Source organism: Erigeron canadensis, chromosome 3, assembly GCF_010389155.1.
Source record: "Erigeron canadensis isolate Cc75 chromosome 3, C_canadensis_v1, whole genome shotgun sequence".
In the NCBI taxonomy this organism is placed as follows: domain Eukaryota; kingdom Viridiplantae; phylum Streptophyta; class Magnoliopsida; order Asterales; family Asteraceae; genus Erigeron; species Erigeron canadensis.
The window spans coordinates 27793989-27821935 of record NC_057763.1 but is presented as its reverse complement, the minus strand read 5'-3'; the positions used below and the strand labels follow the sequence as shown (position 1 = coordinate 27821935).

The following is a 27947-nucleotide window of genomic DNA, read 5'->3' as shown; positions in this document are numbered from 1 at the left end:
ATCATCTACTAGTCTTACGTAATTACAATTATTTGCTAGTAGGTACATCATCTACTAGTCTTACTCTCAAAATTCCAAATAGTATGTTTGCTAGTAGGTACATCATCAACTAGTCTTGCTTAATATAACATACAATTAGGACGTAAGAATTCATTCACCATGCCCTTCATATCACAAATTTCAAACACATACATATGCACTCACCTTGAGTATTGTTAGATGATATTTCACAAATTGTCCTTCACCACCTATACATAATTCAACACATAATCTCATAAGTTCAATGACTACATTCTTCTCCCAATCATCTAACCAATTTCAATATAACTATAACATCATGGTGTTTGGCTATTTAGAACCTTTCAAGATTCTTAGTTACTTATATTAAAGTTCTATATTATCTTTATTAGTCAAACACCATAAACAAAATTATCCTACTATGGGAGTTGTTCAAGAATAACATATTTTCTCAATCATATTATCAACTTTATCAATCAAAACCATTAGGGTTTTTACTTAAAATTCTCAATCCATAAAACCCCCAAATTTCCAATACTAAGATCCCTAATTAGATAATAAAAACCCTAAATTAAAATTCAAAAACTATGGAAGATTACTTACCTTTCAAAATTACACAATGTAAAATCCTCAATTCCTCCTCTTTTCTTTTTCTTGGAAAGTTCGACCACCACCACCATAGTACAAGCCCTCACTTTAGATTTTTGCTTCTAACAATTATTATTGTTATTGTTAATTCTTTAATATAACCTTTTGGTGAAATTAAGGTTGATTGCAAGATAAATCTTTTTAATTCTTGCTTGAGAATGATTTTTGAAGAAATTAGAAGAAGATTAGGATAAAAGAGAAGTTAGAAATCATCAAGAAGGGTGGTGGCTGACTTTTCTTCCTATTGCCACGTCCTATTTCAAATAAAAGGGTATTATACCCGCTAACCATTAAAGTTGCAACTAATTTAACCCGTTTTCTCAAAACAAAATACTATGAAATTATTTTTAATGATAAAACTATAAGAGGGGTAAATTTTCTATTACCTTAAAATAAAGAGTTTTGTTAGTAACAGCCCTTAGGGTTGTCAGTAAAAATTAATTGGGTGCATTAAAATTTGTACCTTGCTGTTAGAAAAATCATGAAACGGTTTTTAATATATAATGTACAAGTTTTTAAACATATAATATATTGTTAGTAACAACCCTTAGGACTGTTATTATCATTTTTCTAAAATAAATAATGGGTGTTACACTGGATGATATATCAATTACTTTAATTACCATAAATTGGTAGTTTCTCACATTAAACCATGGATCATAAAGATTATTTATGGTATGTGATGATTAACATTCATGTCTTCACACCAAAACAAGATGACAAATTAACAATAGTATCAAATTTTTTTTTCTTAAAACCCAAACAGTTCAATGAAGAAAAGAAAGTGTAATAGTCAAAGGAGAGAGAATTGACTTAAACTTAATAGCGCGTGTAAGTGACGGCGCGTGTGAAAGATAATTAGACAGAATGACGCAGGGTATGTCCAGGGGAAACTTGTTAGGGTTTATGGAGACTTTACAAGGAGGGTGGTGTGGTCTCACTGGACGGAGAAAGGTGGTTAACGCCGCCGATATAGTCAACTTTTTTCCGATCAATTGGAAGACTGATCTCACCGTACGCCGCCGTGCCGGAAATATATCTCCATAGCCCCACCGTTATGTCAGGTTTTTAATCTTGCTTCTTTTTCAATTAATAAAAAAGTTGTTAAATTTTGGTCATTCTTTTGAAATTTTTTATCTGGGGTTTGTTTAATTGAGCTGGGAATTTCTGGGTCTTGTTTTGTTTGTGCCGAAATTGTTGTATTTAATGTGAATCCGAGATATTTGCTTATTTGTATGTAACCGAAATGCGAGTTTTATGTAACTTATGGAAGTTTGATTAGTTTTATTTTAAGGAACATTGAATATATCTTGTTAATATGCACATTGTTGCTACTTGGTTCGATTTAGTGTTCAGGTTATGTGTTTTCGATGTCTCATAAAAGAGTGAAGAGGTTTTCTATCGTGTTTAGGTACCCGTTGTTGACACTTGGTTCGTTTAATCATACATGATATTCAAAAGTAATCCAGGACAAGTGTTGGTTTCTCAATGTGTCGTAAAGCATTGACGAGGTTTTCTTATTGGTTTGATGTACACGTTATTGGTACTTGGTTTGTTTAATCGTTCATGATGTCAGAAAGAAGTTTAGGGCAAGGGTTATGTCTTTATGTGTCGTAAAACGCTGGTGAAGTCTTGTGTCTTTTTGATGTATATTTTGTTGAAATGTGGTTGGTTTGTTGTGTTAAAAGAATTTTAGGGCAAGTGTCATTTCTTTATTGTCGTAAGACATTCGTGACGTCTTATGTCTTTTGATGCACATTTTGTTGAAATATGATTGGTTTGTTGTGTTAAAATAATTTTAGGGCAAGTGTTCTGTTCTTGAATTACACCTACACGCTAAAGAGGAAATAATGCATAAGTTACTTTCATTTAGGATCGACACCTACAGTCTAGTTATGTCAATAACAAGGATGTCACGTTAGTAAAACATTGATAGTATTTTACTAGTCTATAGATTTGTTTCTTACTTTGTTAGAGTATCCCTCTTCTGACAAATGTATGTTTTTGATCTCGAAGGGCACAAATGCGTATCAGCTCCGTGCTACATGTGTTCATGTGTTGTGGTTTATGTCAGTTTAATGATTATAAAAGTAGCTAAACTGCCGACACAATGCTAGTAAGGCTTTTAATAGATTATTGCAATAGATTTTCTCATAAATAGCTTGTCTTTTATCTGCTCTCATGTCAAAAAGTTTGCATAAAAAGTAGATTGAAGATCCTCTCTATGGGTGACCAGTTGCCATAAAGTCTTCATTTAAAGAAATTTCAGGAGTGTTTGGTTACTGGTGACGTCTCAATCTTATGATTTTTTTTGAGAATTCCTCACTTCTTGTGCAAATTTAATTAATATAAATATAATTGTTATATTAAAAACTTCTAATCGGTGCTAGGGATTTTATTAATCATTTATGTTATTCTTGCGGAGCGTTATGAAGTACTGTTAGTACAACCACCATCCATTGAGCATGCTTTTGTGTTGTACATCTTCTTTATATTTTAAGTTTCTCAAGATGTCCACACCTTATTGTTATATCCCCATCGTTGGTCAAATACGAATAGAAGATGAAACAATCTATTACAATTTCCCTTGTTAACCATTATTTATAAATACTACATAATCTTTATAATAAGTCGTAGATATTAGGTTATTGGGTCCATGTTCGGGGCTGAACAACAAGCAGCGCAGATGCTTGTTGCATCTCTGGTTATTGCATGTAGTTATAATATTCTGTAAACGTTCGAGCTTAGAACTTACGGCACATCGAAACCAATTATATATTTAAAGAAATTTAACCTCTTGAACAACCACGTGTGATGGGTGGGACCCTTTGCTAACCTCTTGATCTTGAAATATGGCATTTGTGTTTAATAGACGCAGTGGAACATGCATGGCATTTGACTAAGTACCTGTTCATAATCTCTTTATAGGATCAATTGACCCTAGTTAGTCCAAGCATGCCACATCGTTTACTTCTTATATGTAGTAAGTAAGCAGTCAGTCTACTAGCTTACTTTTGGGGTTTATATAATTCAGATGGTTTTTTTTTTTTTTTTTTTTTTTTTTTTTTTTTTTTTTTTTTGAATTGTGCTTTATTTGTGTTAAATTTTTGAAAATCAATGTATTAAGTAACAAATGTTTTTTCTGTATATAATTGAGATGAGCTTACTTCTGAGTTTTATATAATTGAGATGAGTATAATATTTTATGTGGACTGGAATGCGAATTTGGTACTTAGCATATAGCTATAAGTTGATTGGTTTTGTTAGAAATGAACATTGGATATATTTTGTTTACATGTACATTCTTGATACTTGGCTTAGAGAATTTAAAAAGAAATAATGGGAAAGTGCTGCATTCTCAATGTCCTGTCAAACATTGATGACGTTCTCTGTGTTCTTATTTACTAGTTAATTCATGGTTGGGTCACTTGGGTGTGTCTAGTTAACAGAGTTTTAGGGCAAGTGTTCTGTTCTTGAGTTACACCTATACTCTTAGAATGACAACAATGTTTATAACTTCATGTTGTGGGAGTACGTGGAAGTTTACCTTATTCGTCTCTGATAAATATTTGTTTTAAATCTTGTAGGATATAAATGCGTGTACACTACATCATAGGTGTTTACATGCTGTGATTTTAATTATTATTTGATAGTAAGTAGCTAAACTACGGACACGATGCTTGTAAAAGCTTTAATATATTCATGCTATAGATTCTGTTATAGATAGCTGTCCTTTTAGTTACTGCCATGTGTTATAAATAGCTCGCCTTAAAGATTTGGTGCCTTATACATCTTGTTTCTTAAGTTTCTCAAATTTGTCCACTGTCATCTCTTCACTGTTGGTCAAACAGAGGCAATAAGATGCACCAATCTATTTCAGTTGCCTTATTTGTAAACCCTATCATGCAATATCATAATCATTTTCTTTTAAGGAATGTTAGCAGTTGGATTATTGTTATCAATATAATGTATTAAAGCAGATGAAGAAATGTTGATAAGGCTCTGCTTCGTTTTAATTGTATGCAACTATTCAATATTTTATTTTTTCATGATCTAAAGTTAAATCTGCTTTAACTTAGTTACATTTCTGAATAAGATTCCGGAAAAATGTTAAGAGTATAGAACTTATCACACTCTGATCTATAGCTTGGTGTATGGGAACCTGTACTGGCCTCCTATCTCTGAAACTTAGACATTTATCTATTAGTAAGACAACGCTGGAACATGCACTCGCATTTTGAAATAAGCACCTGTCGTTAAATTTTAATAATTTAATTAGGATCGATTCACCATATATCAAGATTTTAAGTTATACAAAGTCCTAGCATACTGTATGCTTGAGTTACATTAATGAAGTAACCAGCTGGGCGAGTAGCCTACACTATTTAATTCTAGTTTTTTAGTTTACGTGTCAGTTGGCCGTAGCCATCTAATGTTATATTTTATTTTTTCTATCATCTACCTAATGATGTTTCTTTGATTATCTTCAGCCCGTCTGGGATATATTTTAGATCATGCAAGGATGTTGCGTTCTATCTAAGAGATCAAGCTATGATAGATGTTGAAGGTGAAATGGAACAGATGAATAATGGTAGTCGTATGTTACTTGAACCTGTAGGTGCAATTGTGCAAAAGATGGCAGTATAACACTATTATATCAAGCAAACTGTGAATTTAATTGTTTTATGTTTGAATGTATGACAGATTAGTGAAGTTTCCAGCTCATCTCTTCATGAGGTAAATAATAACTTGGCCGCAACAGATGATTTGTATGATGTTGAAGTTTCCAGCTTTATTGACTGCTTACCATGTGGACTAACATTTGAACTCATGGGTGACCTCGAGAAGCACCTGGCGATTTTTCACAAGGAAACCACTCGAAGATTTAATCTTCCCACCAGTGAAGGCACAATGCTCTGTATTTTAGAAAAGGTATTTGTTATATCTAGGACAATTTTTCTGCTACTGTTGGGAATGGTTATTAGTAACCATCTACTAATACACACATTAATTTGTTTTCATGAATGGACCATAATTAGCATGTTGTTATGGAGCATGATGAGCCACAGCTAGAAGAAACACGCCATCAGCAGAATGGGCAAGCATCTTCTAGTTCACAAAACATGGCGGAACCACAAGAACCGGTTCTCATTGTCAATGGCAAGTTCAAGACAAGATGTACATGGTGCTACAAAGAGTTCCTTTGTGAGGCTGTGGACGCTGAAACGATGGCCGAAGCAATCGGCTTCATGTGTCCAAAATGCAAACGAAAAGTGTCGGGGGTCTTGGAAAAGAGTTGTCAAGGTCTTGTAAACAATAGGTTATTGCCAAATAGTTATTAGTTTGAGGTAATGTTTTCAGTTATGGGGAAAGAAAAATGTATACTAGGCGAGTATTCTGTATTTAGCTTTCCCTGGTAGTTCATAGAGATCCATTTCATAATTTAACCTTACGACGATACCGTCATTTCATGCTTTCCTGTTAAATATGCTTTCCTATGACTAGCTTCAAAAAAATAATTTCTAGAATTTGTGTTTTCTTGTTTCTATCTAACAGGAGACTGATAGTGGCTATGTTTACCTTTTCATGTTCTTTAACTAATACTCGTACTAAATAAGACACTTTGATATGACTAACTATTATATGAGCTGGCCAATGTATGTAGTATCAACTAGGGTTAAGTACAAAAATCATGTATGTGGTTTGTCAAATTTGCAGTTTTCATCCTTCCATTAACTTTTTGGACAAAATCATCCTTGTGGTTTGCACTTGGTCCCTACTTATGTTAATGTTGGTTCCTCGTCTCTCTCTCACGAACCAAATAACAATACTAAACTTTTTCTTCTTATTAAAACGGTAGGTTTACACACACACACACACACACACATATATATATATATTTTGAACCAGTACATACCAACAGGTATGACTGTCCAAACCGACACCAAACTTAGAACTAACGTACCTATTCTAAGTAACACATCCCTTGAGAAATTAAACTGCTTATAACTGAAAATAACTTCCATTCGGTTATACACTTTATTCTTGACACATAAGACCCCTAAACTTATATACGTAACTATTGACACACATGGATTAATAGATTATTATCCAATACTCCCCCCTAATTTATTAATCCATGCCTTCACTTTTTCAAGCGCCTCATTGTCTTTATCCTTGAACTTTGGCTTGTTTCCACTTCCTTTGTCTTGATCTTTAACACGAACTATGTCTTGAACTTCTCCCTCGATTTGGCTTCTCTTGTTCTTGTCTTCAATCTCATCTTGATCATCGTTGTTAACTTTGTCGGTATCTTCCATTATTTGTATCATCTCATCGTCTTATATCTCCAACAATGTGTTTCTTGTATCACGATCTTCGTATTCAACTTTCTTGTTGCTTGACTTGATGTCTTTTTGCGTTCTTTTTGAAATATTGATGGCGTCTCTTGATGCTTCTTGCATTCGCCATTGTTAACTCTTGGTTCTTCCTATGGGAGTTTCTTATCCGAAAAAACTCCATCGTTCCTTATCTTAAACTTTTCTCTTTTTATCTATTTGCTTGTGCAATCTCTTATCTTCTTTAGGTTTTCTAACTCCTTTTGCATTTGTTTCTCAAATGCTATCTCTCTATCTTTCATTTTCTTCTCAAACTCTTGTTTCTCCATCTCAAAGTCTTGAAGCATTTCAAACTTCCAAAACTCTAGTTTACTTCTCAAGTCAGTTTCTATCTTTGACTTCATGTCATCTAACTTTCCTTTTGGAATTTCATCTTCCTTAATGAGAATTCCATTTCCTTTCTTTTCTTCTTTTAAGGATGTTGTTTCTTTTTCATCCTTAGTAGTAACCATCAATAGCGTTGGTTCGTCATCTTCGAACACAAGGTTTGCTTTTTCTTCTCCATGGTTTGGTTTTGGACAATTTACAGCAAAGTGTCCAAAATCTTGACAATTATAACATTGTACGTCTTTAAGTTGTCTTCTTGGATAGTTTTGATCTCCAAGGCTTTTCTTCCATCTATCGAAATTATCTTCATTTCTATTATCTCTCATGAATCTTCCCTGACCTCTTCCTCTTGTCTGATTACCACCTCCTCGTCTATTGTTTCCATAGTTGCGTTCATAATTCTGCCATTCCCTTGACGTGTGAACAACAACTTTTCACTATTATCTTCTCCACTTTCTTTTCTAAACTTAAGCCTTTCTTCGTAAGTCTTAAGTTTCCCAATAACCTCCTCCAATTTCGCTTCCTTGAAATTAACAACCATTTCAATGGTTGCTACTATTGGTATAAACTTATCTGGTACTGCTTTGAGTAATTTCCGCACTTTTATTTGTTCATCAAATGTCAGTCCACATGTAGCAGCCTTTGTAATAATACTCATCATCTTTCCGGCAAATGAATCCATTGATTCATCTTCTTTCATAATGAGTCTCTCAAATTCTGACTTCAATTGTTGCGAGTGCACTTGTTGAACATCTTCTGTCCCAACAAATCTAGCCTTTAATGAATCCCAATTTTCTTTTGTCGTTTCACATCCCGCAACTTGCATTTGCAATTCTTCGGGCAATCCTTGGAATAGATATGCAGATGCAGAACTATCCTTTTTTATATCGATCTCTTTTGATGTACCCGTTCCTTTTACTATATCCCAAATTCCATTTGCCACAAGTATGCTTTGTTGTACCCGTTCCTTCTAGTATGCTTTTTTATATCGATCTCTTTTATATCGATCTCTTTTGATGTACCCGTTCCTTCTAATATGCTTTGTTTTCTTGGTCACTGAACCTGGTTTTTACCCCTTTTTCATTATTACGAGAGCAAGTACCCGTGCGTTGCAGCGGTAAAATGATGAGGGTGATAGGTCATAGAGTGTGATAGGTTATAGGAGGTGATATGTCATAGAGTGTCATAGCCAAATGTCTTAGCCGGGCTCCATCCTCGGATTTAAAAGTTCGTCGAAAGTACATCGAATGACATCTCTAATGAAAGAGCATGAAATTTGAAGAACACCCATATCATTTTTATAATTTATTGATGTACGGTTTTTGAGATAAAAGATTTTGAAAAAATTAGAAGAATAAAATGATTTATGGAGGAGAGAGAAAGTTGTAAGCATTGATGTATGGTACATCATGTATTATTATGTGTACATTGTTGAAATTGAATGTTGAAAGTTAAAAAGTGAATTTGCTCTGTAATATAGTTGAATGTTAAAAGTTAAAAAGTGAATTTGCTCTGTAATATAGTATAGAAGTATAAATATAGATATTTGAGTAAAAATGACTTGTTATCCTCAGGTAATCCGAAGAGGGAAAACCTCCTTTTATTTTACCTTCTATACACAATGCATCACTTTTGAACCGTCACAAATTTTTTCTTGAAAAAGCTACTCGTAGTTATTTTTTTCACCAAATGCCCGAACGCTTTACCCATAATTATAAATGAATGCCTAGCTGCTATAATACGAACCAAGTCCATAAAATAAAACCCAGGTAAAATGAACCTGCACATCGATCTATTTCTTTAGAAAAGAGAAATAGAATGTGTTCTCCATCCTGAAAGTTCCCTACTTTTTGTCACCTGCGTAGCATATATCCAAAAACAGTTCAAGTCAGGGTCAATATTCTTAGGCCTAAGCACTTAGCCATATATGATATATAACTCAATCAATCATGATCGATGTCTTCTTACAGGAGATTCAAATGGGAACCTGGTTCTTCCATTTACCCGGTGTGGTATATATACCAAATAAAGCCATTCCATTATAATTTAAAATGATATGTTATTTAATTAAAGAATCTGGTATTTGGACTATAAAAAGTGATTGAAGAAATAAACCAATAACACATGCAAGCATACCCATCAATTCTTGATTAGAACAGTCAATAAATGGCTACTACTGCACAACGCTGCAAGACATGTGGAAGAGCCATGGTTAAGATACCCCGGTCTCAATATGAAATGTGTCCTGTTTGTCGGACAGCCAGCGTCTTCAACAATAGGATAAAAAGACCCCTTTTTACCCGAGTAGGGCAATACGTCAATGGAGTATTAAATCAGGATGATCTTCAAGGACGGCCTCAGATACCAGCACCATCACATCAGGTTGTTACTTCCTTGACCGCATATGCTGACAGATCCCAAAATTTTCTACGACCGCATCTGGCTGCTGGTTTGCCAAAAGCTAAATTTTACCAACAATCTTCTTCGGTTCATGGGAAGAAAAGAGCAGTTTTGTGTGGTGTGACCTACAAAAACCATAAAAAGAAACTAGAAGCAAGTGTTTATAATGTTAAAAGCATGCATCAAATATTAGTGAACAAACTTGGTTTTCCAAATGCTTCCATCCGCATTCTTACTGGTAACGTAACTATTTTTCCTCTCTTGAACATACAAACTTGGAGTTAAATTAATTTCTGTGAGATAAGTTATCAACATGAAAATAGTATACTTATTAACATTAGTTAGTTTTAAAAACTCAAAATTTCATTGCATCTAAGAAGGGACACATATCTTGATAAATTGTTATGACCCATGTAAATTTTTCTGCAGAAGAGGAAACAGACCACTCGAGGATTCCAACAAAACGTAACATAGAAGAGGCATTGCATTGGCTAGTCCAAGGTTGCCAATCTGGCGACTCATTAATGTTCTACTATGCAGGGCATGGTACCCAAGTGCGTGATGTGAATGGAGATGAGATCGATGGGTATGACGAAGCACTGTGCCCTGTTGATTACAAAGAGGCCGGAAAAATCTTGGATGATGACATCAATGCCACCATTGTAGCACCGCTACCTCATGGGGTAACACTTCATAGTGTCATTGACACTTGCTTCAGTGGAACTCTTCTAGATTTACCTTTCCTCTGCAAGATTAACCAGTGAGTATCATACGTCCAAATAATTTATTTTTGGTAATTAGCATATATTATTTGAAGAGTTCAATCTAATCTACATTAAATCAATAATCAAACGTTGTCATTAATTACATAAGTTTAGTGTCGGGGTGTGCTTTAATGTTGAAGAAAAGAGCTTTGAGTTTTAAACTTGCACTTTCCAAAAATGAGAAAAATCATGACATTGAGCTTCTAAGCAGGGATGGATTCTATATGTGGGAAGAACACCAACTTACCAATAAGGGGACTAATGGTGGAAGAGCAATATGTATTAGTGCTTGTGCCGACGATCAAAACTCAGCAGACACATCAGTAAGTATATATTTGCTTGTATCTTCTTAATTTTACCAAAAATTGTATCTGTAAATATTAAATACTTAACAAATCGTAATTATGAACTTAACATTAAGATAAATTACTAATTGTACTCAACATAATACTTAAATGTTAATTTAGGCTTTCACAGGAAATGCGATAGGTGCATTGACTTTTAGCTTTATCCAAGCAATGGAAACTGAAAGCAATCTGACATATGGAAGGTTACTTAGCTCCATGCGCAAAAAAGTCTTTCAAGCTCAACAAGTGGTCGGCCGACTTGCTCCTTTTGCATCTTCTAAGAGTCAGGTATTTCATTTCTCATTCACGGGCCCGGGTTAAGTCACAGATAGTTTTGGGTAAGTATATGGACACGCTGAGAATCATATGTTCGCACTTTTTAGATATCTGTAATACAAGAAGATGTTAATGATATCAAGTGATTAATTGGCATGATGTGTAAGATACTGCTTATGCATTACGTTAAATTTGCAAGGCAATGCTGAATTATCATGAAGATCGATAATCTTATGTATATATAACTGTTTATACGATTTTGCATATTAATTGGAGTAAGTGCTTACATCGACATATTTGCTGTTTATAGGAGCCTCAGCTATCATGTTCCACGAGATTTGAGCTTTATTCGGAGCCTGTCATATTTTAGAGAATGTATCAAGCTGTGTTGACTCCAAATAAACAAAAAAGAATGTCAGTAGAGAAAACTAGTAGTGTAAACGTCACTATTATGTTTGGTGATATGAAATAGACTTCCTTTAGAAACTCTAAGGGGCCGTTTGGTTCAAAGAATATAAGGCAATTTAGTGGAAAGGAATTTGAAATTTTCTTTGTTAACCTAACATGGATTCATGAAACTATGTGGGCTACCTTCAATTTTATCAATAAATGTTTTTGCCTTTTAAAGAAATTAAAGAATTATGTGTACATTTTGTTTATATTTGCCTTCCATGATATTCTCATATAAATGAATATGACTATATATGCATATAGAGAGTGATCATATGAAATCCCTTTGTTAGGTAGAATAAAGTATATGAAAGATTTTGAGCCATTACATCAAATACTCGTAACTTTTTTGAAAGAAGTTTGAGAAAGTTGTTGGTTTGGATGCATGAGCGTATACATGAATACATCCAATAGGGATCTGCTTGTAGAGAGATCTCTTTAGCGTGGACCCGATTAAGACCACGTATGCTAAACCTCTCGACATTAATTCACACCTTTCAAATTAAAGTAAAAGATACCTTAACGCCTTGGGGCTTACCTAACGTTGTGATATAGCTTTCAAATCAAGAATCTTTTGACTATTGGTGCAAAACAGTTCGACTTGAGCTCAAGCTTGATAGTCCAACTAGTAAAGGCTATGCTCCTGAGTATGAGAGAATTCAAATTCTAATTAGGGTGCACTACAATTGTTTTTTACTTCTTCTTATTTATATTGTGTGTACGTTTCAGTTTGAGCTTTTGATTTCATTCCGCTTCAACCGCGAAAACATATTAGATAATATCTTGGGTTTAATCCATATGAGCCCAAGCTTGCATATATAGGCAGGGTTTTTTGGTTTGTATTTGGAAAAAAAAAATAATAGTAATAATGATCATCGGTGTAATACACAATATATACTCCCATGGGGTTCTCTTGATTAAATCTTTCATCCAACTGATTCTTCATTTATTTTTGACCTTGGATAACCAGTTATAGTATCATTTTTTCCCCATTCCTCAACAACACTTGCAATAGAATCGCATATACCTCTTTGGCATTATATTTCAACGCGTGGGTTAAAAGTAAACAATTAAGCAATGAGTCAAAGGTCGAACTGTTGGTTTCTGTGGTCGAGAATGCAGGATTGAATTTGAAAGGTTAGCGCATCAGATTCTCATAAAGTTGTGGAAAAGTGAAAACTACTGGCACAGCGCGCACTCACCTAACTGATAGATATATCAGAACAAAAGACAGGAATTCATGGTACGATACTAATGAACATCAGCCACTAGCTAGGAATTGGGAAAGGAACATTAAAGATCCCCTGCTCAAAAAGTGGCACATTATGACTAAAAATGCCTTATCTCCAAAGGTTTCATAGATCATGCGTTAAAAAACTTCTTATTCTTCTCATTTTATCAAACTTCTCATGGGAATTTTCATATATATATATATATACACATATATTCTTGATATATTCTTCCGACTTTCCTTTCTATGAAAAAATGGTATTATATGTCAGAAAAGTTTGGGGTCTCACCTAACTTTTGTGTTAACACAAAACTGAATTAATCCATATATTCTAAAGGTGCTATTTGATATCTGAACCTGATTCTTACGTATAGTTACTCCACCCAATGACCGAATAAAGCCATTTGAATTCCATTGTAAAACAAGAAGATAAGTTTCGTGTACGTGGGACATGGCTACTTGGACTATAAAATTGAAGAAACTGCTGAATAGGACTTGCAAGAATCAGGACTATCATTTTACCTGCTAACGAACCCTAAACTAGAAAAAATCAAAATATATGGCAACCACAACACAACAATGCAGAACATGCGGACGAACCATGGTTAAGATGCCTGGGTCACAAAATGAAATATGCCCCGTGTGCCATACCGTCGGCCTTTTCAAACAAAAGCTCAGGGACCGTGTTCTCTTTCATGTTGGACAATTTGTTGATGCAGCAGCAAATCAGTATCATAAGGAGCTGCAAAGACAACCAAGCAGAATCATTGGAAGGAGGAGGGCAGTTTTATGTGGTGTGACCTACAATGGCCACAGAAAGAAACTTGAAGCCAGTATCCATAATGTTAGAAGTATGCAACGCTTACTAGTAGGTAAGTTGGGATTTCCGAACGCTTCCATTCTCATCCTTACAGGTACTTTTTATTTCTCAAATATAAGTTCAAGTTTCTTAAAATAAAATTTTATGAAAAATTGCAGGATCTTTTAGATTATATGATAAACTGTGGTTTTTACTAGTGTAACTTATTTCTTCAGAAGAAGAATCAGACTGGTCCAGGATTCCAACAAAACGTAACATACAAATGGCATTACGATGGCTCATCCAAGGTTGCCGGTATGGAGACTCATTGATGTTCTACTATTCAGGGCATGGTTGTCAAGTACCTGATAAAGATGGGGATGAGAGTGATGGATACGATGAAGCATTGTGCCCTGTTGACTACAGGGTAGCTGGAATGATACTAGACGATGAAATCAACGCAACCATTGTAGCACCACTACCTCATGGAGTAACACTTCACAGCGTCATCGACACTTGCTTCAGTGGAACTGTCCTAGATCTACCTTTCCTTTGCAGGATTAATCAGTCAGTATTATATATCTTATACTCTATTCCTCAAAAAAGCAAATGATAGAACTCATTTTACTTTCTTTAGACTACTTGTTTTCTGATTAAAACAATCTAATGTTTGATGCATTAGTCATATCATTGTTGTATAACATGTGTTCGATCTGCTTAAAGTTTTTTTTTTTTATATTTTGGGTAGTGATAATATCGTTTGCATAAGTTTTCAGTGCTTAGTTGCTGGAAATTCCAGAATAAGAAACATAATTACATTCGTTTGCAAGCAGGGATGGACTCTATAGATGGGAAGCAGAACACCAGATAAAAAACAAAGAGACTCGTGGCGGAAAAGCAGTTGGTATTAGTGCCTGTGCAGATTACCAGAATTCAGCAGATACATCGGTAAAAAATCTCATGTTTTTCCTATAGTTGAGTGTCTGACTTTTCCAAGCAGGGGACGCACCATCTAAATGACGTTTCGGATGCCCCATATTATGTTCGGTGAACACAGATTTTCAAGGTTCCATGAGTCATGGTGATGAGTTTCTAATTTCCAATTAGTGTTACAAAACATACTTTTTTTTGTTTTTGTGTTTGGTAAAGGCCGGTTCTTAACTAGAGGATTTTGGCTTAACAGTGGATGTTATAGAAATTGTAGCTGTTCAGACAGCATAAGATTGAATTTAAGATATACTAACCACAATTCATAATATATATGTAATAATAATTGCTAACGTATTCGAAAACATACATAATGCTTATGCAGGCTTTCACTGGAAATGCTATCGGTGCATTGACTTTTAGCTTCATCCAAGCTATCGAAGCCAATCGCAACCTGACTTATGGAAGCTTACTTACATCTATGCGCAAAAAGGTCCGTCAAGCTCAACAAGTCGTGGGTCGACTTATGCCATTTGAAACTTCAAAATCACAGGTATATATTTATCCTCTTGTCAGTTGTCACACATTCACGGTTCAGTAATATGTAAGGTAATGTAAGACTTGAGACGCAAAGGTCTCTGTTGGGCTTCATTCTAAAAGGAACAATACATATTTGGGCTTTAGGCCCATTGGGTTGGTCATTCAAGAGTTGATCATTAGTCTTTTTCTTATTTGAGCCCTTATAAGTTACAACATTTCAATATTTTTTTAGAAAAGGAACTTATAAAGCTTTAGATCATTATTTCATATATTCTGCAGACTTATAATAAGTCCGACTGTCCGAGCTACCCCCACTTAAAAATATGTGGAACTGTATACATTACTGTGAAAAAAAAATTGCATAAATTCTTTTTCTTTTTTTAACGGTCAATTAAGATAATGTCAGACACTTTGTACATGTTGCCCCAATGACTAAGGGTTCGTGTTTGATTCAGTATTAAGGCAAAAATACACAAGGTAATGATTACCATATTGTGATATGAATTGTTATATTATTATCATAGAATTAAGGCTAGCTATATAGCCAATAAACAACTTGATGAACAAGGAAAAGATCAATAAATTCCTAAATTACAATATGTCTAGGATTTCAATAACTCGTATTAGGTAGTTCCGTTAATACGTGCATCGTGTTTACTATATGGGAAATTTGGTCTTTGCAGGAGCCTCAGCTATCCTCTTCCACGAGATTCGAGATCTACTCGGAGCCTTTTATGCTGTAGGGAATACACCTAACACGATTTAAGCTCAAATGAATGACGAATAATGTAAGATATTGTACTGGCTAATAGTACTAACTTGTGGCATTGAAGACCAAGCTAGGCTTGCTAATTTAGGACTTCAATTCCTTGAGATACTTTAGTGGTTCTAAGCTTGTGCCTTGTACTTTTTTATTACCTATAGTTGACGGATCGAAGTAAATTAAATTCCAATCCTTCTAGATCGACAACAGATATGACATGATTATACTTCAAATTATTTCTTTTTTTTTTTTCCGTGTCAAGGTATGCAAAGTTGCAAACAGCTAAAATTAATTGACATAATTATACTTACTAACTACTAACTCGTTGTTCAAAAAAGAGAAGGAACTGGATTAGGCATCCAGTTTAACAAATTCATATTGAAATATTAGTAGATCAGTTTTGAGGTTTACAAAGACATACTCACATTTAAAAAAAGCATAATATACCGAATGAGATTATGAATTCAGAATGATGATGGCCATGTTACAAAGTGTATTACAATAAGATCTCTAGTTAAAAAAAAATGGAAGTTCAAAAGAACTCTTGTAAACAATGAAATATTTACATGTTACAATATACACTTCAAACTATCAAAGGGTACTATGTTCTTACAAATCATGTCCAAAATTTAAGGATATTAATGATAAGTAGTAATTCCTGAAAAACTCACAAGACTAGCTAGATCTGTAAACGGAAAAATCTTGCATAAGTCAATCTGTTCTTTAGTGTAATTCATCTTCTCTGCAGCTATAGAAGGAAGGTGAACTAGACATTAAGGAATATGAATCATCATAAAGGAAGTCTTTGAGGTGTTTGGAGAACTCCTTTGCCTTCTCAAAGTTAACTGCATGACCAGCATTTGCAATGACTGCCAATCTGGCATTCTCCCCTAAATGTCTAATAAGGAAATACGTAGATATGTAACTTTTGACCCGGCTCGTTTACAAACAAATAATACTGACATCCACAAAATAAAGAGTAAAATCAAAATCTAACCTTTCTAATCTTTCACCAAGGGTCAAGGGGAAAATCTGATCTTTCTCTCCCCATAGTATGAGTGTGGGCTGTAATTTGATACAAAAGAAAAACAGAAATGATAGTGAGATTATGAACTACTAAAGAGGGCTGAACGCAATCCTTTCTCGAGTGTTTGTTTATCCAAACATGCATACTTACTAGTATTATACTAGTAAGTATGTATCGACATTAAGTTGCTTAGAGCAGGATTTAGTATGAAAGAGGTTCCAACCTGATCAATTTTGGGGATTCTTGAACATCGTCGATCGTTAAGAATAGATTGAATAAGTTCCCTCTTTTCTTTCACAAATCCTGAGCACATTACCTACATGTCCAACACTTATAAGCTATTCTCAGTATTTGACATTATGTAGTGACACTGATTACATAATTGTTACTACAGTATTACAATTCGAGATCTGTTTGAAATCTGTTATCATTTTCTGGTGTGATTTATATCTAGTTACACATACTATTAGAACCAAGAGTCTTTTGCATAGTGATTATCCAATATGACCCATCAACTTGGCCAGATGATTTCCATGTCTTGTTTTAAACGAATTTGTGTATGTTGATATAAAATTTGTCTTTTGAAGAAAAAAGACAAAAGTGTCATGAAACCTTACACTATTTTAAGACCATTTTTTTTTTTTTCATTTTTTCCGTCATCAAACATGTTTGACATAAATACATATACCAAATTTACCCTGTTAATCGATACATAGTAAAATTTGGCTCGTTATAGGTCATTCAAAGTTCGTTGTCATATAACTTTTCAGCATTACACAACCAAATAATCCATAAGGGCTGGCTGGTGAACTTGATTATATATGTATATTGGGGTGGGGATTGTATGATTGACAATTCTATATATGGGGTTTCACTGTTATTAATGTGTTGTTCAAATATGTGCAGGCAATTAACTTTTAATGACCGGCCCGTTTGTTGCAGATCTATTAGAAAAAAGTACCAAATATAATGCAATTATCGATCGATGATATTAGAACTTACATGTATGAAATCGGATAAAAAGTAATTTGGGATTCCCTTAATAGGCCTTGCAAACGCAATTTTCATCAACTCCTTCAACCTATCAGGCGTCTGTGCCAACAAAATCCGCTCAGCTTCTTCGATATCAGAAACTCTAAACAGCCCATTTCTCAAATCCTTCTCCTCCAAACAAATGCCAGCACAGCAGACGACTAGCCGCTCCACAGCCTCCGGGAACTGGACACACATACTGTATCCAACAAACCCGCCATAACTTATCCCAACAAGGTTAAACTGCCTCACCCCAAACCCATTACCCATCATTTTCATCACGCATTTTGCCTGAAATGATTCTGACCGTTCAGGCCGGCTAGTGTATGAACCACCAAAGAAGAGTAAATCAGGGACGAAAACGTTGAATTTTTGGGTGAAGTGAGACAGGATATCGGCATATTGCCACATTGCATTGGCTCCAAAACCATGCAAAAGGACAAGATTTCGTTTTGATGGCTTATATATTTTGGGAATCCAACAATGCATAATCGTTCCATCGCCTAAATCTTTTGATACAGATCGAAGGCCAGAGTAAGCAAAGAAATAACGATACCCGCGATCCATTAGGTTTGTAAAACTAAATAACCTGGCCATGTTTATTATGTCGTCTAAGTTATATGCATGAGAACTATATATGAATTCCTCGTCATGCAAACTTGCAAAGCTTCCGCAATGCATGAATGCATAACTCTCATATCATTGAGATTGAAAAAATTATGATTTTGTGGGCATAGATGCAGCCCAAATTAATTTTGTAAACCCTGTTATGGAAGAATTATCAAAATTTGGAAAGGCGAAAATGGGGTGAATGGACATGCCATGGGTTTTTTTTTTATTATTTACGTGGTCTCCATGTTCACAAATGTCATCATTTTAAAATATGACTACTTTGAAATTTTAAATGATTGGAGATCAAAGCTAGTATTGCACTTAATAAATTAATACTATAAGGCTGTGTTTGATAATTAACACGAAATGATTTAGCGCTGAATGATTCTAAAATCTGAATGATTAAAAGGTTCTGAATAAATTTGATTCTGAAAGAAAAAATATGTTTAATATTTGTTCTGAATGAGTAAGCTGAATAGTTGCAAATGACCATTTTAACCTTTTGTATACATTTCGATGTTAAATGTGTTAAAAGAAAATAATAATGCACACAATTATTATTTACATATAGATAATATGCTTACAGCTAAAAAAAATAATGCATACAATTAATATTTATAACATCTTCGATTTTTTTTACTCGTAATATATATTTGGAAAAATTTGTCATCTATTATAATAATTAATTATATTAAACTTAGACACCTCATAGTTTGAAAAATTAAAGGTTGAAAAAAAAGCAGATAATAATTATAGGCATAGCTACTTGATTTTCGTGACATGTTAAAAAAAGAAAAGTATCTGATGGAAGGAAAAGTTGTATATATATAGAGGGTATATAGGTAAAGTATACATGCTGAATGGTTTGGCTTGACTTTTGAGTCAAAATGGTTCAGAAGCTTTTGGCACCATTCGTTCAGTTCAGAATCCTTTTCATATCTTAAACAAACACAATGGATACTGACCGATTCATCATTTTACACTGAACCATGCCATTCAGCAGCTATCAAACATAGCCAAGTTTTTCTAATTAAGCCAAGGTAAGGAAAATGATCATATAAGGTGGAAGTTGTTTTGCATTATTTATCAAAGATTGACAAGATTATTGTGATCGACTTTAGTGCATCAATCATTTAAAGTAATTGTAATTTATTTGACACCAATGCCATTTAGGGTTACGCTGATCATGTACAAATTGAAGAGTGTGCAATGTACGCTAGTTTAAACTAACTCGATTTTGCTAACAACCACGGACTCAAGGGAGATGTATGTAACCCCTTGTCGAGGGGCAATATGTTCTAGTTGGGGTCTCACTCCCTAATGGATTGATCTAGTAATGGAACCACGATCTCTATATATAATAAAACAAAATTGTATTATATAAGTATTTTTAAAAAAATTTTGATGTGGTAAATCCATATTTCATCTTAAAATTTTTTTATTTAATTATGATGTCATATATAAATAAAATAGAAATAGCTCTTTATATATTTAATAATAATATTAATCATTTATTGAAAAAATAAAAATTCTCTCTTATATAATATTATAAATAAATTGTCTTTTTTTATTTAGTTGATTGATTAACTATATAAATATTGTGTTAGTTGAATTATTAGATTTATATCAAGTTATAATGTTTTGAAAACAAACATAACATAAATTTTTAAAAACATATTTTATATTTTAAAATTTTAATTAACATGTCCAGGTTGAATCCGGGTTGATTAACTAGCTCTAAATTAATACAAAATTGTTAATACGTATTGGCCTCAAATTAGTGCAAAATGTTTGAAAGACTAGATTATTGCGATTTTCAATGATTTTCCTCTGACTTTAGCATTTTATATGAGTTTTCACGCTTTCGTTAGTTTTCGTTTTTTATGTATTTGTTGTTAAAAAATTCTTTGAAAAGTTTAAAGTTATCCTTATTAACTAGTACTCCAAATTTCGTTGACCTAAAACACGTACCAATGAAAAAGCCAACATATTATGCACGCAGGGCCGGTTCGTTATGAGTTTTTTTAACACGTAATTCTTATCCAATTAATTTCTTGCGCGCGCACGATATAGACAATAACCTCTACTTTGTGGTTTGAATTGTATGAAAAGAAATTGAATTCGTAATTTCGTATGAACCAGATATGCCGTTATATATAAAGTATAATCTAGAAATTAATACGTTTAAGTGGTGCTCATTTTTAACACGTTAATAGATCATTGAGCAAATTATATATTTGGTCACTGTCATAGTTACAAATTAAATTAGTGGTTTCATTCCTAGGTTTCATATATTACGTTTTCGGTGTATAAAAGTTTGCACCATCGATGCTTTTAAGTAATATATTATATAAGTGGAGACGTTTTAAACTCGTACGTTGCACGAAGGGGATGAATTATAATTGATTGCGCGATGTAAATGCATTAAAAAACTTTTAGGATGGTCGTTTTTTTCAAACTTTACCACTACCCAAATGATACGAACAACTAAGATAATTCTAATTTTAATCAAGTATATATATAATATGTATTTCCATGCTCTATAGTGTCTGCTCTTGTACGTAGCCCACAACTGTTGTTTAATATGAGAGTTCGATCATATTTGTCCACACTAACTAAGAACGTGACATGGACAAATATGGTGTTACAAATTAAATATGAAACTTCATACTAAAAAATGTAAACTTTTAAAATACCATAATTTTAAGTGTGGATTAATTTCTACACACTTTTAGTTCTTCATATTTTTACACACATAAAAACGTGACAAACCTTTTAATTTGTTTACGCTATTTAAAAGCTAGTGTGGAAAAAAACAATATTATTTGTAGTGTATTATTAGCAATCAATACGTAAAGAAAAATATTAAATTTAAATTAATGTTTAAAAAATTATACCTTTCCTATCACATGAAAAAATCAAGGGGAGTGGTGAAGGGAGATAATGAATGGGTTATATATATCAAGATTTAATGATATTAGGAGAATTATTAAGCTAATATCTTTAGGAAGATAAATCATTTTTCAGAATGAGTACTTAAAATTGATAGTAAATATATAAATATTTTATACACCATGACTACCCACTACAAGCCTCAAGCGTAACAAAACCATACAAACAATGAAACAAACATAAAAGAGATAATTACAACGCTTCTTATTCCGGATGGAAATTTCAATCTATATATTTTAGTTTTATATTCCAACTGTACGATGTAGTCTTTCCTTTTTGTTTTGTTAAACATAATTTGAAGGGCTACACTAAGGTTTGTTAAATAATTATATATATATTTTTATATAAAATTTAAATAGTTTGGGCATTGATATAAATGATATTATTATTTTTTTAAAACACGTTAAATGCAACCCTATAACATGCATTTAACATTTTCCTATTAAAAATATTTTGATTTGTAAAAAGTTAAAGTTGAATATTTACTTTGAATTAGTTAAATATTTTGGTTTTTACCCATATGTCTTGTGTTTGACTCTTCAGAGTGACAAATACGAGGGGATTTTTAGCTTAATTATCTGAGATCTTATTTGTCCGGGTTGCTTGGGATCTAACAGGTTCTGAGGATCGAATGTTCCGAAAAGAAGTATTTACTTTGAGACGAAAAACAATGGTTATAACTTAGATACAAGTTTCTTACAAAAGAATGTTTCGAACACTTTTAAACTTTTATTTACCACTTTTGGATTAAAAATTTCTCATTTTCGTCTAATTATAGATGTTTTAATTTGACTATTTAATATATTTTCTTTTAATTTTGACTGTAAATACTTTTGTTTGTATAGTATATAATAGTTGATGGTAATTATATTAATTGAAAGTGCATCTATGATTCTATTTTTTCATATACTTTATATCAGGGGTTATATAATATAAACATATATTTATAATATATGTAGTGAAAAATGAAAAAAAAATAATATTAAAATCAGATTAGAACACTAAAATTGGACAAAGTGAGCATTATTATATTTTTGCATTCCTGGGCCTCTAAGTGGCGATCTACTCCAGGCCCATAAGTGCTGGCCCGCAAGTACACATTTACGGACTTACCAGGTTTGGTTTGAAACTCCGATCTGAAAATTTCACTAAATTTTAACAAATCCAATATACAAATGAGTTATAGATCCTAAATGAATTACCACATAAATTGGGTCTGTTATTTTTCAACAATAAATGATTAAAAAGAATATCACATGTTTCAGTATGGTTTCTGTTTATTACGTTGATCAAAAACTAGAAAGACATAATTTTAATTCGTTTATGCATCGGTTCAAAATGATTCTGTTACTAATATTTAGTATAATGAAAATATTTGAAGTTGTCTTTAGAAACAGGTTAGATAGTAGATAGTACACATGTGTGCGAGTCACTCAAATTATGGGCACAAAATAATGGGGTTCATTGTGATGCATTGTGGGATGTAGGCTAAGTTGGAACTTATATGTGATCTTTTTATGGGGAAAGGTGTGATTGGCTAATTCTATCGGTTCATGTTTTTGGTTCCATCGGTTCAACGCCCCCTTGTTTGTTTGTGTTTTTTGTGGTTTGTTGGTTTCTTCCCCTAAATCAGCAAAGCCGATGTTTATAGCCATTAGCCTTTATTTTGCTTAGTTTTGCCGTTGCTTTTGCTTTCCTTATAGATATAGTTGTTAGCTTTGTTGATTTGTTGTGTCTCTCTACCTTAGATAGCAAATAAACTGTTTACATTTTAACTTTTTCATACATTGTTGAAGACGATATTAAGACCTAAAACTCATGAAAAATGGCATTAGGTATGTAATACTGGCAGACTAATTTACTTTATTGAGACAAAACAGGACAATTAAGTGACGTTCATTGTAATGGCACACTAGTCTTCTGTACTAGCTAGCTAGTAGTTAACGTTTGATTCTCTTATAGCCATCTTCATCTTCATCCCAGTCTGTAGTCTTTACTCCAAGAATCCGGTGTGAATGAAAATCAAAAAAATTATATTTGTAAACATTAATTAGTATATGAAGCAAGTAGTGTGGCAGAGAGACCAGTTTTGACTCTGTACTTATGTAATATGATTATTATTTTAAAGAAAACAACCGTATGTTTTCTTTAAAATAATAATCATATTACATAAGTAAAGAGTCAAAACTGGTCTCTCTGCCACATAAGAACAATTTTAAAATAAGAACAGTGACAACACTTAAAAAACATCATTTTGATGCATTAAAAGTCCATAAAACTAACATAGTGCTTAACTAATTATCATTATTTAAGTGTTTAACAACACATTGATCCGTCAAAAGTGAAAAAATCACGTTTTTTGTTGGATGCATCATTTTGATGAATATGCATCCAAGATGGATGCACAAAACAAAAAACGTGATTTTCTCGATTTTGATAGATCAATGTGTTGTTAAACACTTAAATAATGATAATTAGTTAAACACCATGTTAGTTTTATGGACTTTTAATGCATCAAAATGATGTTTTTTAAGTGTTTTCACTGGAATGTTACCCTATATATATATATAGTAAAAAGATAAAATAAGAACCACCAAATTGTCGAGAACTGCGAGAACTAGTTATTAATTAAAAACTATGGGGATAGTTTGGTCATTTAATAAATACAATTATATTAATAACTAAATGGTAACAAAAAACCACATCTAAATTGTTCCCCATCACCCTTTTTTTACGCTTCTGTAGTTATCAATTACAAAGATTTCTTCATTTTTCATCCATTATATATGCAATATATTAAAGGGATTTACCAGCAGACTCTAAATTGATTCTCTTTAAAAGAGAGAGAAACCATGGTTCAAAATAATTATAATAATGATATCATAATTCATGAAGTGGATTGTTTGGATTCAATATATGAATCAAATTGTTATGTTCAGAGTAGTAGTGTGATAATTTAAGGTTTTTTATTTGATGATTTAAGGTTTTTTATTTTTCATTCTTTTTAATTTGTTTTTTGTTTCAATAATTTCTATAATTTTTATATTTACTCGATTGATAATTTTGTATCTTATGAACAAGTGATTTCATTTTACAACCCAAATATGTCACTAATTTAACTCTATTCTAATCTTATCCATACATCTTCATTGATTATAATTTTATAATCTAGTCCCACAGTGATAGGATCTTAAGCAGACATGTATGTGTAAGTTGTGGTTTCTGCTAACAATATAGGTTTAGGAAGAAATAGTTGCAAATTTTTCCGATCTAAGTGAGAAGCATTTCAAGAAAGGTAAAAGCCTAATGCGTATGTGCAAATATTGTAAAGAGATTCAAGATAACCATGACATACATAAAAAAGACGAAGCCGAAGCCCTAGTTGCAGCAAAATGGGCAAAACAAGGATCAGAGATGCACCTAAGTCATGAATGCTATCCTACTTTATCGTTTTTTCTTTTAGTTCACCAATTTTGTTTCATTCATGAATTTTTTTCATGTTACTCCAAATAAGTGCAGGAGATGATTGTAATTCTTTACGCCTATTAAAGCTAACCTTATCACTCTTGTTCAAAGTGTGAGAAAGATGTTTAATCCTCTCAAAAAACCAAACATATGTCAAAATACGTGCTCCATTCAGGAATTTATAACCTCTTTGAACCTAACAAACATATGTAAAACAATGAATAAACAGATGTGCACACCGATCCAAACATGTGTGCACATGTGATCGACACATATGAAACCAACGCACACATGTTCGCAAGGTCAAAAACATGTGTTCAGTGCCTCAACTAAACTTCAATCATATTTTATATAGTTTACCTGTTAAAAAAAACTAATACTAATATCATGTGTGTATAGAGAATCGAAACATATCCAAGAAGAAACACATATTCAAGAAGTCAAAAAACATGTGTTCGTGAAGACAAATATGTTCAAGAAAACATAAAAAACATATGTTCACAATCTCGGTCCACAATCCCACTTTGCACCTGCCTAAATAAAAAACGAACAACATAAAATAGATTATTCATATAAATCAGAATTGTTTAAAACGAAAAAAGATTGAGATTTTATATAACCCATTAAATGTGCCGTTTCTTTTGGAGCTAATTTCTTATTCCATGTTTACCCTTGTTCATTTTATAAGGATTTGATTATTTATTTTCACGACTATAATGTGAAATGTATTTATGACCATTGGTTAATCTAATCTAATGGTCCAAATTGGTTCTCATAGTTCTCGATAAATATTTGGTTCTCGTAATAACTCTAACTCTATATATATATTTAATTTAATTTTTAATTATGTACACACGTAGTCTAATAACTAAAGTACATATATGTTGATTTTATATAGTGGACTTCTTCACAACCACAACACATCAGCCTCCGCCACCACCTCCTCCACAACCACCACCACCACCACCTCCTCCACAACCACCACCACCACCACCACCACCTCCGCCGCCATCAACTGTTGAGCCAGCAAAAAAGTAACGGCCGCCATGTCCATTATGACGACGATGTTTCTTACGAGAATTATTGGAGTCGTCCCCACAAGCAAAGACGATCATGGACAAAATAGAAAGAATATTCTTTTTCCTGGTTCGGTAATACTGCTCTCATGGCTAATTAATCGACCCATGATGAATGGAAGGCGTATAGTAGTATATGTTACTTTGCAATTTATATATATATATATATTATATATATATATATACACGATAAATGGGAAAGGAATATACAGTAATAGGATAGCGTTTGACAAAGTCATGGAGTCAAATTGTTGAATATACATACACTAGCACTATTATACGAAAAAGCATGGAAAGTACCAGCTGGGTAATTATTGGGAAAAATTTCAGAATTTAATCCGTAACATAAAATGATTAATTCGGGTTGTATAGGAATAGCCGAATTGGATATACCAGTAGTGGATTTGCCATTACGTATTGACTATTTGACTCCATTAGTTTGTCATCATTTCAAGTTAAAATTAAGTCGCCAAGTATATATATATTGTGATGCTCAAGTTTTTTGTGCTGCCTTTGTTTCGTGTTGTTGGTTTGTATATTTATTCTTACTAATTAAATATTGTATAAAGAAAGTAACATTTACAAACAATGTTTTCGATTCTGGCACGCTTTTTAATGGAGCGGAACGCTCCTGGGTTGAGGAGAGGCGTTCCGGCGTAATGTTGGACGTGAAACGGGCTACTCCGTTTAGTCTAATAACTTCGTTAATAAGAATTAAAAATCTAAAAGTCAAAGCATACTTATTTTCCTGGAAAATGCTACTTAAAATTTATCGAAATATTTTTACTTTCCATATTAGTTAGTACTGTATTATATATTTTAATTTAACACCTTTTAGCAAAACTTTATTTTTAAATATATAAATTACTTACAAATTAATGTTGAAAGATATAACATATGTTGTATTAAGACTATGAGAAACAAGACTTTCCATTTTGCCCCTCCTAGGGCGTCTCGCAACACGTGACAGCCTAGTAATCAAATGGCGTTCTCTATTTTTTGTGGGAGCAAGGCCTTATATATTAATGGCCCTCAAGGGACCCACAATTTATAATTCTATATTTTTAATAACATATAACTTTAATATATTAATAGGGATAAGTACCTGGAAATGTAATGAACTATGCACGAATGTTTATGTTGTGTAATGAGCTACTTGGATGTTTATTGTATGTAATGAACTTTCAAATCCTGTTTATTGGATGTATCAGAGTATATGTGCCAACCATATAAGCTGTCACTTGTAAGTTTTTGATTGGTCGGATACATCCAATAACCTGGATTTGAAAGTTCATTACATACAATAAACATCAAAGTAGTTCATTACACAACATAAACATTTGTGCATAGTTCATTACATTCTTAGGTCCTTATCCCATATTAATATTATATATATAAAAAGACAAAAAAACTTATCTTGATGTTGAGGTGGGACCAAAAGCAACAACTCTTTTTTTCTTTGAAATTGGACGCGTCCAAAATTTCACGCCATCTCTACTTTCCCTCTCCAGAGCGCCCATTGGGGCAATGTACGGGGCGTTCCCGGGCGTTCCTTTGTGTGAAAAGTGAAAATTAACGTCTAGCTCCGCATAGTTTAACCGTGTTTACATTAAAAACTCTTTGATGGAAGGATCACTTGAGTAAGAAAAACTTAGCTCCCCGCCAAAGACATTGTTAAACAGTCATTAATGGCGCCATTGAGAATTACGGAATGACCTGCATGCCTTTGGGCTTTGAATGTTTGCCGAAAAATTACAGAGTTACGTCACATTATTTGTAATTAATCAAAGATTTATGTTTGTTATATTGTATATTCATATTAAGTAAGAAAACACTACAAAAAAATTTTCGTTTGTACTCACCACTTTTTAAAAATGCAAAAAAATTTACTAAGT

General features: G+C 33.0%; 4 protein-coding genes across 9 annotated transcripts; 3 read left to right on the top strand and 1 right to left on the bottom strand.

Moving 5' to 3' along the window:
• The first annotated feature begins 1541 nt into the window (after positions 1-1541).
• LOC122594039 lies at positions 1542-6212 on the top strand. 4 transcript variants are annotated; one of them, XM_043766521.1, is made up of 5 exons: positions 1542-1730; positions 5157-5257; positions 5371-5403; positions 5515-5598; positions 5706-6212. In XM_043766521.1, exons 2-5 carry the CDS (start codon positions 5255-5257, stop codon positions 6006-6008), a joined length of 423 nt encoding a protein of 140 aa, XP_043622456.1. In that variant the 5' UTR covers positions 1542-1730; positions 5157-5254; the 3' UTR covers positions 6009-6212. The 4 variants fall into 4 exon arrangements, with proteins under 4 accessions (XP_043622456.1, XP_043622455.1, XP_043622454.1 ...); XM_043766520.1 differs by having other exon boundaries at positions 5157-5280; XM_043766519.1 differs by having other exon boundaries at positions 5371-5598.
• A 3198-nt stretch (positions 6213-9410) lies between these two features.
• On the top strand, positions 9411-11809 carry LOC122593706 (metacaspase-1-like). Of its 2 annotated transcripts, XM_043766153.1 has the most exons (5): positions 9466-10029; positions 10221-10551; positions 10767-10878; positions 11023-11190; positions 11489-11809. In XM_043766153.1, exons 1-5 carry the CDS (start codon positions 9558-9560, stop codon positions 11546-11548), a joined length of 1143 nt encoding a protein of 380 aa, XP_043622088.1. In that variant the 5' UTR covers positions 9466-9557; the 3' UTR covers positions 11549-11809. The 2 variants fall into 2 exon arrangements, with proteins under 2 accessions (XP_043622089.1, XP_043622088.1); XM_043766154.1 differs by lacking the exon at positions 11489-11809 and having other exon boundaries at positions 9411-10029; positions 11033-11135.
• Positions 11810-13254: 1445 nt separating this feature from the next.
• LOC122593806 (metacaspase-1-like) lies at positions 13255-16124 on the top strand. 2 transcript variants are annotated; one of them, XM_043766259.1, is made up of 5 exons: positions 13255-13731; positions 13895-14225; positions 14492-14606; positions 14971-15138; positions 15809-16124. In XM_043766259.1, exons 1-5 carry the CDS (start codon positions 13419-13421, stop codon positions 15866-15868), a joined length of 987 nt encoding a protein of 328 aa, XP_043622194.1. In that variant the 5' UTR covers positions 13255-13418; the 3' UTR covers positions 15869-16124. The 2 variants fall into 2 exon arrangements, with proteins under 2 accessions (XP_043622194.1, XP_043622193.1); XM_043766258.1 differs by having other exon boundaries at positions 13255-13773.
• Positions 16125-16611: 487 nt separating this feature from the next.
• Positions 16612-18544, bottom strand: LOC122591821 (uncharacterized hydrolase YugF-like). The gene is made up of 4 exons (XM_043764053.1): positions 17918-18544; positions 17139-17231; positions 16886-16953; positions 16612-16786 (listed from the first exon to the last, which is right to left on the bottom strand). Exons 1-4 carry the CDS (start codon positions 18542-18544, stop codon positions 16612-16614), a joined length of 963 nt encoding a protein of 320 aa, XP_043619988.1.
• Between the last annotated feature and the right edge of the window lie 9403 nt (positions 18545-27947).

Excerpts from the sequence above, each read along its gene's own strand:
- LOC122591821 (XM_043764053.1), bottom strand. The coding sequence starts at position 18,544 with ATGGCCAGGTTATTTAGTTTTACAAACCTAATGGATCGCGGGTATCGT. Across the intron at positions 17,232-17,917 it reads TTTTATCCGATTTCATACAT|GTAATGTGCTCAGGATTTGT; the intron begins GTAAGTTCTAAT and ends TTGGACATGTAG. Across the intron at positions 16,954-17,138 it reads GAATCCCCAAAATTGATCAG|CCCACACTCATACTATGGGG; the intron begins GTTGGAACCTCT and ends ATCAAATTACAG.
- LOC122593706 (XM_043766153.1), top strand. The coding sequence starts at position 9,558 with ATGGCTACTACTGCACAACGCTGCAAGACATGTGGAAGAGCCATGGTT. Across the intron at positions 10,030-10,220 it reads TTCCATCCGCATTCTTACTG|AAGAGGAAACAGACCACTCG; the intron begins GTAACGTAACTA and ends ATTTTTCTGCAG. Across the intron at positions 10,879-11,022 it reads AAAACTCAGCAGACACATCA|GCTTTCACAGGAAATGCGAT; the intron begins GTAAGTATATAT and ends ATGTTAATTTAG.
- LOC122594039 (XM_043766518.1), top strand. The coding sequence starts at position 5,218 with ATGATAGATGTTGAAGGTGAAATGGAACAGATGAATAATGGTAGTCGT. Across the intron at positions 5,281-5,370 it reads GTCGTATGTTACTTGAACCT|ATTAGTGAAGTTTCCAGCTC; the intron begins GTAGGTGCAATT and ends AATGTATGACAG. Across the intron at positions 5,599-5,705 it reads TGCTCTGTATTTTAGAAAAG|CATGTTGTTATGGAGCATGA; the intron begins GTATTTGTTATA and ends GACCATAATTAG.
- LOC122593806 (XM_043766258.1), top strand. The coding sequence starts at position 13,419 with ATGGCAACCACAACACAACAATGCAGAACATGCGGACGAACCATGGTT. Across the intron at positions 13,774-13,894 it reads TTCCATTCTCATCCTTACAG|AAGAAGAATCAGACTGGTCC; the intron begins GTACTTTTTATT and ends TTATTTCTTCAG. Across the intron at positions 14,226-14,491 it reads TTCCTTTGCAGGATTAATCA|GGATGGACTCTATAGATGGG; the intron begins GTCAGTATTATA and ends GTTTGCAAGCAG.